We start from the raw sequence: 13,349 nt of genomic DNA, 5'->3' as shown, positions 1-13,349 counted from the left end.
TTCCCATTCCCTAAAGTCAGAGAGCTTGACAACCACAATGCGCTTTTAAACCTTGTAATTAGAAATACAATTTTGCAGATCTTCTGCACAGATGTATACAACCAGATTCCAACTTTGAAATTCTGAATTATTAGATACCTAATATATATAGCAATATAATCGTCTGTTAAAAATATCCTAATATTTCCCATATTTTCACAATGTTCTTATTGACAGTGGTGAGTGCAAGGCAAAGCAGTCATTCTTCAGGTACATAAGTTTGTATTGGACAATTTAAAAGGTGTGTGCGTGTTGAAAAAGCCTGTGGAAAAGCCGAATATTAAGAGTTTTCGTTTCTAACGGTGGAAATGTACATGCATGTAAGCACGTGTACTTTTATCCACATAAAAATCCACTCTGTGGGGATTTCTACCAAGTACCTCAGTACCAAGACTGAAAGAAAGGAGGAAAGCCAGCATACAATGGCTCTTGTCAAAAAAAGTCCAGGGCCTGTGGCCTAGATTCATCTGGCCTCAATTCTGCTTAAGTCCTTGTGCCTAGCGTTCCATACTGGCCAGCTGCCTCTGAGAGCCTGCAACCACTGCATACCAATTGCTAGCCACTGCAACGTGGGGGGAATTCAGGCTAGGTGAGATGTGCCACTCTGGTGGAATCAAAGCTCAAAAGGAAACACAAAAAGTATTCTTTCGCATCTGAATGTATTACCTCTTGTTTTTAAAATACAGAGTTATCTAAATGGCCCCAAAATTACTTTGCTGCTTCAAATAAGTAAACAAATTTTTCTCTCGTACGTGACAAAATGTAACAGCTGTACAACATCAAATGCCAGCCAAATACTGCCAAGACCTACAAGATTAAGGCATCAGCTGTTTCCACAGCTATCCACTGCACTGCATCACACTGTTTCCAAGAGCCTTCTCAGGAGACCATTGAGAAATTTGTGCAGAAGGGTAACGCTGTTGAAAGTGTCAGAAAAAGTATTTCGTAAAGAGTGCTCTGGTGCCTTCCACTCTAGTGAGATTTAAGTTTTCAGAAACTAGAGGGTGAGAATGAGGTTTTCCAACACCAAAGAAGATAAAAAAGAGAGAAGGTGTATAATGGAGCACAATAAGAAATAGATGAACACAGGAAATGCTTTGTGAAGGCTGCAGAGAGAAAGACAGAGGCACCAGAAGGAAACAAGGTAGGGACGGGAGGAAGAAGCTGCATATTCATCAGGTTATTTGGGAGAGGGGGGCAGAGAGAGTTGTCAGCCCATTTCCAGTAGAATATCCTCACTACAAGATGAAAAAGGCTGAGAGTAACTGAAAACAAATTATTTTTGTCAAAAAACTACAGAACCAATTTCTATTTCCCTCCTACCCTAAACAAAATAATGATGTTTGAAGATGAAAATGTTAGTCTCCATTTTCTGGGGGGAAAAAAAAAAAGTTAGAGGAAAGCAGGCACTGTCCATGCAGTGATAATAACACAATCACCACAACCACCACTTAAAATAGTACAGCTGAAATACTCTTTTCATTGTAAATTTTCACAGAAAACATTTGAGAAATCTTTGTGGAAATGTTTTAGAAAAGCACTGCACAAGCACAGAGTTACGAAACAGCAGAAAGATAAAACAGAAGGCAACGTGGTCTCTGGGGCACTAAAACTGGGAGATTGATTTTTTTGTAGAAACAAATCCTGTTCATCTACTGCCCTCTGCACCAGCCAGGCATTCCCCCAGGAAAAAGATATAATAAATGCGTCTTAATTACCCTTGATTTCTAAGGGTCCATTGACATGTGATTCTATTTTATCTTCATTCTTACTGTTGTTTTCAGAGCCTTGAATAACAGCAGTTCTCTTGTAGATGCCTCTCTTCACCTCATCAAAGACAGAAAACATGTTGTAGACACGGGCTGTGTATCCTGCTAACTCAGTAACCTGTGAAACAACAAATGCCTCATTTCAGTTATACTTCACAGATTCTGTAAGTGAAATGCTTGGCCAAAGATTCATGAAAAACATTCCCAGCTATTCTAACTACTTCTCAGTTATTACTCTGAAAGATCAGTGATGCATCTTTTGTCACTTATCAGTTTTTCCTCCTTTGAGATTCTGTCCTAACCAAAATGCCACCCACAGCTTCTAACAGCCAGCAAACACAATCTGAGGAGGACAGATGCCAGCCAATGTAATTTACTATTGCTCCAGTAAATAAGGAGGTTGCAGGACTACTCTTTTTCATTGATCAGTACAATCTTTAACATAGGCAGAATTCCTAACTTAGTTCAAAATAGCCTATGATACAAGAGAAAAACAAAATTTCTGCATTTTCCAGGAAAATACAGACAGACAGCAGTTAGAAAAATAGGCACCTGAAATTATATGGTTACTTCCTTGTGCTCTCCAAATCTCCAGTGAGAAAGTTGTGTGTCTCCTGTGTAAAACGGGTAGCACAAGGGTATTTGCTAATGAAAAATACAGCACAGAAAAGAAATGATTGTCTTATAATCTGCATGCTGGGGTACCAGAGCCAAATCTGAGATTCTGGATTGCAGATGGGAATTTTTAAAATAGTGAAGTCTCTTATAGGGCTATATGATTTTTTTATCTCTTTATTTCAGTTACCACCTGTTGAAAACAGGAAGAACAGATCTCTGCTCCAGGAGATTTCTTATTCACAGGAACTGACATCGCCAAAACTCCTAAAGAACTACCTCCATCTGCTGGCAGCAAAGAATTAAACCTGGGCATCTTATTATGTATAAATTATGAGATGTTTTTAAAATGAAAGATTTTTATAGTAAACACAGAGAGCAAGATAAGAATAGTGAGAAAGTCAGCATGAGATTATAAAATATTTAGCTTGCTGTAGTTAAATACATACAACTCATAATTCATTCCACCTGCAATGGGCATAAAAAGATTTAATATATGGAGAAATAATCCTGTGAAAATTTCACTGTACTAGACACAGATCTGAGTACTAGACAGGGTCACTGCTCCACTGGAGATTAGCAATTACACAACATCTCAGAAAACTCAGCCTGAAGAGAACAACCAGCCAATATTTCAATTCCACCAACAAGCAGTGATGCTTGATGGAGAAAATCCTGCACACAATGAATGAAAAGCGTAACAACTGCACCCTCAACAAAAAAAATGTGTAGGAAGTTTCCAGACCATGATCCTACAAACTTGCTTCATCATAACACTTAGTGCTACTATCTAAATATTGACCCACAAACAAAAGATGAGCCAATGTTATCTGCAAGCTGAACAATGCTGACTGGAAAACGGGCACTTGGGTGGACTGGGTAGGCAAGAACTGGAGCTCACTACCACTCGAAGTGGATTGAAGTATGCTGTCGAATTGGAAACTGCCTGAAACACAAAGCAAGAATGATAAACTGGTTGAAGTATTGCAGTATTTCTTTAAGGAAAGTAAAGTGTAAATTTAAGATAGAAGCTCAAAGAGTTGATTTTTGTTCTCATGCTGGCTGCATTATAATTTCACTATATAATAAATCTCATGAGTTTGTTCAGCTGTTACTACTATGTTGCAGGGAATTTGTTTTTCCAAAAAAATAAATGCACAATGTTTCTAAGTCCCCACACAGATCATATAAATAACTTAGATATTGAAAATAAAGTAGAATAACATCAGTGCACAATAGGTTATCTGGCAGTCCCTGTAGAGCAGAGGTCAGGCAGGGAAACAGCCAAAGCTACATAAGTCAAAATCACAGTCCATTAGAACTCTGTGGAAATACAACACAGACTCTGGCCTTAGCAGAGACTGTTTGAAGGTGCCAAACTACCCCTCCTCTTCCAATTTAAAAAGCTGTAGCTATTAAGGCTGGATTCCAAGTAAAGGAATTCATAATCTTTGATTGCAGTGCGTGCCTCCTCCCATTGCACTGGGAAAAGGCATCTCCACCAAAGGGATAAACAAAAGCTAACTCAACAAACACAGAACCACATTCAGAAGGAAACACTGAGAAGAGTAACAGCTTTGCCTGGATTTTCATTTGCTAAACAGTCTGTGCCTAGAGAAATCCCCTGGAGAGACCACAAACAGACTGGAACTGGGGTGATGACACCCATATCTGATCCTCCAGACAAACATCCTGCATTTCTGGGCTATCTGCAGTCATATGGCAGATTTTTCCTGAAAAAAATTTCTCTGCTGTACAAAATTACTTACTAATTAACAGGTTCAGAACAGTTTAAGTGGACAGGAAATAAGTATTCAGCTCTTTTTGCATTTCATACACATTTCAATGTGAGAGTCCCAATACACAGGTCCACTGAGAAGAGGACAACCTGAATTCAGAAGAAAGCTCTGAACCTCTATCAGCCAGATACTGGGAATTTCTATTGCTCTCTGATGGCACCTGAACACAGGTGTTAAAGATAATATCTATGTGTTGCATCATATCGACAGCTGTGCACTTTAGACTCTTTGTGGACTTAACTCTAAAGACCAAACTATCAGTTCAAAGTTTGCCATAGATTTAGTTGAGACAGTTACCTTAAAAAATAATATATTTTTAAATTTTACATTAGATGTAAACCCATTTTACTTTTACTTCCTTCACGTTTTGCGCATGACTGATGTACGATACCTCTTTGTATGAAGACATAATCCTTTCAATAGCATCTGCACCAGAGATCAGTAGGTTTCGTGATGTGGTAAAAGCTTCTGTTCTTTCACTAACCATTGCCTGCTTCTGGCCATCTTCTAATTCTGAAAGTTTTTTAAAAGAAGAAAATTCTGTTAAAATATTCTTTTGAAAATTATCTGCATAGATTAAATTATCATCAAAATGTGAACTTTTAAATTAAGAAAAATTAAACTCTATAAAAACAACCTTTCAGAAAGAACTGTTGAATGTAATTAGCATAGATAGCTTGGTAACAAAGGGTAAAGGGGAATGTACAAAAAGCATCTTCTTACACCAAATATCCTACTCTTTTATACTACTTGTCTCCTTGGGTAATTTCATCTTAACACATAATTATCCAATTTACAATTTTTCAAAATATGAAAAAGTGAAACCTAAGCACTGATCTGAAGCAGATTTTTTATAGCACTTTTTTACTGCTTTTGCATTCACATATTTGTTTTCAGCCTTTCTTATTTACCTACTTATTTACAAAAGAGACATTTATCTTGATGCAAACTTTGTAACATGGCAGTATTTCTATAAGAAAGCAGAAAGTTCTTCTCTTATTAAGGACGTGTTTAAATAGGATACCTCTCTCTCTCACAACAGTTTCTCTGCTCATCAGACCCCAGAAGAATACAGCAAACAATATTCTTTCACTTGGGAACTGCCTCACCTCCCTGGCAAGATCAGACTCCAGAAATCTACAGGCAGTAACAAAGCCAGATCTATCTTTCTGTCTTCTGGATCTAAATACTATCTTTTCATTCATATTCAAAAACAAATCCCTACGTAATTAAGTTTGAATCACTGAAATATTATCATTTCATCTGTGGAAAACTTTCTGTATTTCTCATATATTAACTTTGCTTATATACTTCAGCTATATGTTTTTCCTGTCCTCAGATGTTTCTATAATGTAATTTTTTAATAATTTAACCAATTATACAGTGAGCACACTGTCATCTGATTGTGTGCAATCTAGCCACTCAGGCCACAAGGAGAGGCACGGTTTAAATAAAAAACAAAGAGAGAGAGAGAGAAGATGAAGTCTCTTACAAAGAAAGGAGGGATTATGAAACTCCTGCACATGTTGGCCTCATTTATTTACAAAGTCATTTTCATTCCAGGAAGAGTAAACTTTGGTGATAGCAAGAATTCAGTTAACTCACTGCTATAAACTAAAATAACATTTGTTTCTGATTTCTCAGAGAGCCAAATTTTACTGGTTTTGTTGGAATTATAGCTCATGCAGCCCACAGTATGTAGAACTACCAAAAATAAATCATTTAGGAACTTGCCTAAAGCAGTATTTCCTCCTGGATACATTTGCTTACAGCTGTTTCCAGCACCCAGGCTAGCTCATTAACCAACAATATGGAGATCTCTGCATACTGTTCATTTTAAGCATACTCCAAGGGGGGATATTTGACAAATTAAAATTACACAGAATTTATGAGTGTTTTGCTGTTTCAAAACATCTCTTACATGTCTAACCCATCAACATTTTGTGGACTTGCCTCTTGTTTGAAGAAGTGTGACACTGTAACAGTGCAGATTGTCCCTACTTCATGCAGTACATAAACATTTCCCTTTTCATTTATGTAATTGATGCTCCTTCTTGTGTTATAACCAAAATAAGAATTCATTATGTCCAGAAAAATCTAAGCCTTATTTTCAAAAATGGCTACTTTCCAGAAGCTGATGAGATCTTTGGAACACCAAAGGTTTAATACAACAAAAATGAGAAATATCATCAAATGGAAATCTTCACTTTGCCAGTTAATTTCCTATTTCCTAAATATCCCCATTAAAAATGATTTTTTTTTTTCCTTTTATTGCAGAATATATATATATTTTTAAGATTTCTTTCTTTCCCCTGAAGAAGTGTATGAAATCTGCTGCTTCACAACCGAAGTCTCAGGTCTGGTCACAGAACAAGTTTTATGCACTTCCTTTATTCTGGCAATTTGTCCTGAAGTCCAACATCTGTTCCTCCAGATTTGAATTAACTAGCACCTGACCTGCTGAGGCATAAGGCACCACTTTGCCAGCTAGATAAATGTTTGATCCAAGTTCAAGTCTATTCCATTCTTTCACTACTTGTTATACACTGGTTCTGACAGTGTCATTTCTCAGTATTAATTACATGTTTATGAAGAACCATTACAATATGCCTCAGGGCTCCATAATAGTTTCATGCTTTAACGTTATGTTGCTGGTACAAATATTCTTCTGCTTTACAACATGAATTATCTCTGTATCTTCTTTTTCTACATTTCAAAAATATTTATCAAAAGTGTACTCACGAGTAACAAGAATACTATTTAGTTGAGCATGCACACAAATCAATTATCCATCATTTGTTCTGTATACTTTCACTGTGGCTTAATCCTTGCAAAGGACAGTCTTTTTCATTTTTTATTCATGCCGTAATACCAGGGAGATACATACAATGTGCAATCTTTCAGACTTTTCTCTGACTGCACTCATTCTCATCCTACAGACAGATTCTTACACTGAAGATGGCACTCTCACACTGATGGTGATTCTAACTCAGCACTTCTGCTTCTGCTTGCACAACCTTCACTAGCTGCATGAGGTGAAACAGCTTTTACAAACTCTTCTGTTTGGAACAGGACCTCCTGATATTTCTGAAGCTGCTGGCAGGATGCCAGCCAGGATGCTGATATGGTGTCCCCTGAGCCATGTGACAGGCAGCAGCTCAGGCAGCTGAGCACCCAGCCACGTGCAAGCACAATTGTGAGACTACTAAATAATGTGTGGGCAGGTCGAACCGAGCTTGTCAACTGAGTTGAACAGCCCTGATACGAAACATCCTTACCAAAATCTGCACCGAAAACAACACCTTTATTCCTATTTAAATGTACCAAATTTAAAACTCATCCTTCTGCTTACATTCCAGTATCCACCTAGGGAGTTTGTAACATTTTCTGCAGTTCCACTGGTTGAGGCAAACTCCCTGACCTGTCTTCATTCCCCCCTCCCTAACTACCTTCCTTTCTGCTCTCTTTTTTCTTACAGCATCTACAATAACAAGTCTCAATTCACTTCTTGGAGAAGTTATGTCAACAGAATGTCAAAAACGATGACACCAAAGCCTCAAACACAAACTTCATTGCTCTTCTCCCAGTGAGTCAGGGGAAAACAGCAGTTCCTAACAGCCAACATGCAATACAATAACTAGCTATAATTACGCTGTGGTTTACAGAACAAGGAGATAAGCTTTCTAGGAAAGCTAGCAAGAAGTATCATTTTTTTAAATAGTAGGAGTTGTTGCAATAACCAGCATGCCATCCCAATAACAGCCAGAGAATGAGAACTGCAATTGTCATTATAATCTCATGGGAGTACCCCTAAGTCCCAAATGATAACTCTTTGTCAGATTTATGTTCTAAGCTGTATCTTTTGCATTGCTCCTCCCTCAGCTGACTTGCTATGCCTGAGTTACACATGAGACACGGACGTGGTAAAAAAAAAAAAAAAAAAAAGGCTCTGACAATAAAGAAATGCGAACAACACTGAAGGAAAGTAGTCTTTTGAGGATGTAACTTTACAGAACCATTTGGAAATAAGTAAAATGGTATTACCGCCATCTGCAAATCCTGTTGCGGTGATGATGGGCACAGCGACCATGACCATGCCGCAGCTACTCCAGACGTACTTCATCAAGAACTGCTCTATCATGATGTACCATAAGCGTTTGGATAAAATGAGATTCATTTGATCCGCTAAAGCTTTGTAGCTTTTTTGCAGTTGTTTCATTTCCACCTATAGTTTAAAAAAATACATTTATAAAATACAGCAAAAATATACATGCCATGCAAGATACATTCACACATGTGCATGAACTAATCAAGTATCCAAAACTGTGGTCCCTGAGTGCCATCTTTTGTGCAGTACTTCATAGTCACAGTGCTGTATTCTCGCAGCATAAGTGCACAGCTTTATTGAAGCCAGAGGACCTGGCTCTTACTTGTATCACTGCCCCTTTATGTCACATTGGGAAGCTTTCAGTTCTTCTAACATCTCTGATATATACAAGAACATGAGTTGTCACTATAGCTGACTCTAGCAATCAAAACAGGATTGATTCTACATCCTTTAATGAAGATGCAGCTGAAGAGTTTCACAGTAACTGAAACTCCTCAAATTGTGAAGTGTTCGGGGATCAATTATCTCTGACTTAAATCTGCAGAGCTCTCTGCAGAAACGCAATGCTTCTTGTTTTTGTGAACGGCCTAGAGGAAGAGAGAATTATCCCAAGAGGTTTAACAAGTCAAAGATAGTTCCAAGTCAGTATGACATCATGCACTCAGTTCAAGCCAGAAGATGTGGGAACAGAAGAAACTGTTTAATTCAGTTGCACTGCAAACACTATGGTAGAACGATCGCTTCTATCAAAACAAACCATCTGCATTATATAACTGCTGCTTGGACTAAAAGAGTTGGCAACACCTCAGGCTAGTTACCGGTCCTCATTTTCACTTTATGTGAAACCGCTTGTTTTTCCAAGTCATGCTTGAAAGCTGTAACAGCCAAAATCCACTTCTAATAAAAATACGAAGAATTCCTTCATAAGGTGGCTTTAAAACAACCCGTTAGTTTATGTAACTATGGCTGCTGAAGTACTGTACTTAAGCTATTTTAAGGCTCTGATGACTACATCTTTGCTTAGCTATGTAAAAGAGTGTCAAAGGTTGTTTTGGTCTCTGTGCTATCACGAAGTCTTCCCCTAGACTTTCTGCTGTGGCTTGCTAGTGATTCCTGCAGCACTAATGCTGGGAGCTCACAAACAAGGAAGGGAAAAGAAAAGCCTGGAAGAGTTAAGAGGAGTGCACTGGGTGGGGAAAAAACAATAGAGACGATCGGTTTTCTAGAAAAGCACAGGGTACAGATGCAAAACAGGAACACTGTCAGAGCACAAGGGAACTGCGCTCTGCTCACCCCCAGACACTGCCTGTGAGATTGCATTTTCCTAGGAAACGGGAAGTGCGAGCTGTAAACAGGTTTAAATGTCAGAGGGACCAGAGAGCATGCAGAGGGTGGCAGGGGAAGCACGGGTCAGCTCCGGTGCTGAGGGAGCAAGCCCAGCAGACTCGGATTTCCCTCCTTACCTTGTGCCCCCGGTAAAAGGCGATCTCTTCCACGTTGGCGATGATGCGCGAGTGCATGAAGCGCAGATAGCCCTTCTTGTGCGCCTCCTCGGCCACCAGCTTGCCAAACTTGGGCGAGCAGGCTTTGAGCACGCGGGCCGTGGCGTAGACGACGAGGCCGGCCAGCAGCGTGGGCCCGATGGGGTTGGCACCCCGGGAGCGCGCCGTGCGGATCAGGGTGTAGGAGGTGAGCACGACATCCAGGATGGGCTTGGTGAGGTTGGAATAGAGGTGTGCCACCGACTGCGAGAACATCATGATGTCCTCGGTGAGGGACTGGTCAGGGTTGGCCAGCCGCCCGTCCATGCTGATCACTCGGTAGTAGGTCTGGTTGGCGAAGTAGGTCTCGTAGGCGTGATCCACCAGGCGCGTGCGGAAGGCGAGGGCCAGCTTGCACTCCAGGTACCGGATGGTGCTGTTGACGAACGTGGCTGGGATGGCGATCATCAGCCATTTGACCAACTTGACGACAAAGCTCCGGGGCTCTTTTTCCACGATGCTCTTCACGATCTTCCCGTCGAGGGCCGCCACATAAATGGAGAGGAAGGTCCTGGAAACCAGTGCGACCGAGTGGAGGCACAACAAGCCGAGCTCGGCGCTGACCAGCTTGGGGAAGAACAGTTTGCGCAGCTCCAGCAGCTGTTTCAAGAACTCCGCGTTGACCGCCGGCGAGGCTCTGCCCCGGCCACCGCCGCCCTGCGTCGTCCCCCGGCCCGGCTCAGCGCGGCAGCCCGCCCGCCTCAGCCGCCGCCGGAGGACGGGGTAGAGTACCTTCAGCCCGTACGCCGCGGCCAGCAGGCAGGCAGCGCGCTTCGCGGCGCCGGAGCGGCTCCATTGCAGCCGGCGGGCCGCCGCGCTCAGCATGTGGGTCATCGCGCCCGCCCAGCGCCGCTCCTAGCGGCGGCGGCTCATGCCCGGCAGGAAGGCCGGCTCCGCGGGCTCCTCGCCGGACTGCCGGGCCGGGCTCCCGCCGCGACAGATGCCGAGTGAGCGCTGCCTCCCCCGGGGTGACGGTTTCCTTCCCGGCCCGGCGCGTTGCACAACGCAGCCCGGCGCCGCGCAGCCCGGCCCGCGACACGCCATTGGCTGCGCCGCGCGGGGCGGCACCTCCGGCGACCCGGCCGCTCCGCACCGCTCGTCGGCCGCGGGCTCGGCCCCGGAGAGATCGCGGTGGGGCCGCGGCTCGCGGGCTTTCGGAGTTCTGTCCGTTCCCCCCCGCGGCCGCTCGGCCCGCCTCGCCTCAGCCCGCGGCCGCTCGGCTCTACCGTCGGCCCCGCGCCCCTCCCTGCCGGAGGAGGGACTCGGGTCGGAAGCGCGGCCCGGCGGCCGAGGGGCTGCGGGGGGTGCCTTCCTGTCATATGCGGGTGTGTCGCAAAGCGTTTGTCTGCCGTGGATGAGGACGAGCGGATCTGGAAAATGCACTGCAGGCGTTCAGGGAAGTGCAGCTCTCCCCTAGAAATGAGCAGGAGCCCGTTCACCCCGCTGTGACCCAGCACAAGCACAGGCAAACTAAGCCACGTTAGTGTTACGGATGAGTCCTCGGGTAGAGTGCACTGATCAGGGTTAGACAGCAAGGCAAGCTTAGGGGTGAGCAAATGGTTTGAGAGAGCTTTGCTTCTGAAAATCAGGCAGCGCATCCTCAGATGCAGGTGCTGTCCAAAAAGCCCTCGGGCCCAGATCAGCAAAACAGGGCCAGGCAGCATCCATTGCTTGCTCCCTCCTTGGGGGCTGCTCAATTAATTTCCCTAGTGCACTGGAAAGTTGTGTAGAGATGTGGAGTAATCCTGGGACTTACTGGAATTTCTGCCTCTGAGGACAGGACAGAGATCTGGATCAAGGTCCTTGTAGCTTTTTTTTTTTTCTTTCTTTCTTTTTTCGGTTTACAGCTCAAAGCTAGGAAAATGTCAAACTCTGAAGCAGAGTAGTAGCACTAAGTTTCAGTTACTAACCAGGCCTGGGTTCACCGCTGATTACTTTGTCAGCAAAATAAAAAGGTTGCTCAGGGCACCGACAGGATATGTGGCTGAGAAAGCGCCTTGCTGAGGGTTTGTTAGTCTTTAATTCTGATCTGCAGTTAAGCACTTCGCATTCTGGCTTGTGAATATCACAGCGTGCTCTTGTAGCTCTCTTGCCAAACCACAGTTATTTGCAACATTTCATTACACCAGCATTTTCATACTAAGAGGAGAGTTCACAGCTCTCTTTCGGTTCTGCGTGTCTGGTGACCTTTCACTTCAGATCTTTTGGTGGCTTGGTAGCAGAGCTGTGAGTGTGGGTGTACACCCACAATCGGGTCTGCAGGGAGGTTTAGGTAAAGCAAATCTGGCTGTGCAGTGTTTCAGTCAATGAATGCAATATATTTCAATTGTTTTCAATCTGCTACCAACACTGAACGGGACATTGCTTCTAAAATATGCTGCACCATGTACTCTGACATGGTGAGATGAGGTTTCTGGATTTTTTTTAAATTTCAAGCTGTTCATGTACGTACTGGAGTGAGGCTTTGGTTAGAGCCAAGTTCAGCAGAGGATGATCATACAAACCCTTGCTCAGCTAAGTACCTCACTGAAGTGCTTCCGAAGTTTCTGTTGACTTCAGTGTAATCACTTGCATGATTGTGGAAAGGCACCCAGAGAACTAGTTGGCATTATCAAGTGAACCAGTGACAAAACATGCCTTTACATTCAGCACGGGACACAAGATGTCTGACATTTGATTTTGAATTTGTAGTGGAAGAAAATGACCTATGCCTACTTTAGAGAAGCTGTTTGCTATAGGCATATACCCCAGCATACTATTCAAATATAGCCATTTGTTTGGGATCAGGTGATCTAAGCAAAGCAAGAAGGGGTGAAAATGGGAGCGTTACTGTTCTGCCAGTACTCTATTCCTTGTTGTGACTTCAGGGACATCCATGGTTGCTGCTGTAAATTTACATGCTGCGTGACCCATACTTTATGAGAATGTATGCATAAGGGACCTGAGTAGTCTTGTTGACAGTGTAATCCACGGCAGACTGATCACAAACAGCTCTTATTTATGACAATGACCTGATTCTAGACAGAATATGGCTCTAAAAGTGCAAACTGGACACAGGGAGATGGAGAGGGAAAGGGCCCAGTCACAGTGAGCTACTGACTAATGATATCAAATGAAGAATGACACTTCTAATGCTTAGGATCTTAGTACTTATGAACCTTAATATCTGGATTTTTTAGATTTATTTTGTTGTTAGATTAATTTATCATTCCATCATGATAACTCAGCTAAAACCAGCAACTGCAGAATACAATTATGAGAAGGGTTTGTCTATTTGATGCTTTCAAAGTCTCAAATATGTTATGTTCTTTTTTCTTTGCACTGCTAAAGGTTTATCTTCTCATATCTTCAGAAAAAAAAATGCTAACATTTCTGTATTGATTCCTTGCTTGGGTGCACTGTAAACATGAGGTGCATGCTACATACAGGTGTAAGTGGTAAGTAAAATCATGGAACTGGCATCCATTAGTAATGGTTA

The 13,349-nt window shown here is 42.5% G+C and overlaps 1 protein-coding gene across 1 annotated transcript in view; it reads right to left on the bottom strand.

Annotated features, from left to right (window-relative positions):
- ABCD2 (ATP binding cassette subfamily D member 2) overlaps positions 1-11,143 on the bottom strand; it is a 46,665-nt gene extending 35,522 nt beyond the window's left edge. The window contains exons 1-4 of the mRNA XM_085217484.1: positions 9,794-11,143; positions 8,267-8,447; positions 4,614-4,735; positions 1,758-1,926 (exon numbers count right to left, since the gene is read on the bottom strand). Of these exons, the coding sequence (XP_085073610.1) occupies positions 1,758-1,926; positions 4,614-4,735; positions 8,267-8,447; positions 9,794-10,705 (1,384 nt within the window). The 5' untranslated portion in view covers positions 10,706-11,143. The remainder of the gene's footprint in view (positions 1-1,757; positions 1,927-4,613; positions 4,736-8,266; positions 8,448-9,793) is intronic.
- Between the last annotated feature and the right edge of the window lie 2,206 nt (positions 11,144-13,349).

This window comes from Meleagris gallopavo, chromosome 1, assembly GCF_905368555.1.
Source record: "Meleagris gallopavo chromosome 1, MGAL_WU_HG_1.1, whole genome shotgun sequence".
Lineage (NCBI taxonomy): Eukaryota > Metazoa > Chordata > Aves > Galliformes > Phasianidae > Meleagris > Meleagris gallopavo.
Note: the sequence above shows the minus strand (reverse complement) of the source record. Positions and strands in the feature narration are given on the sequence as shown.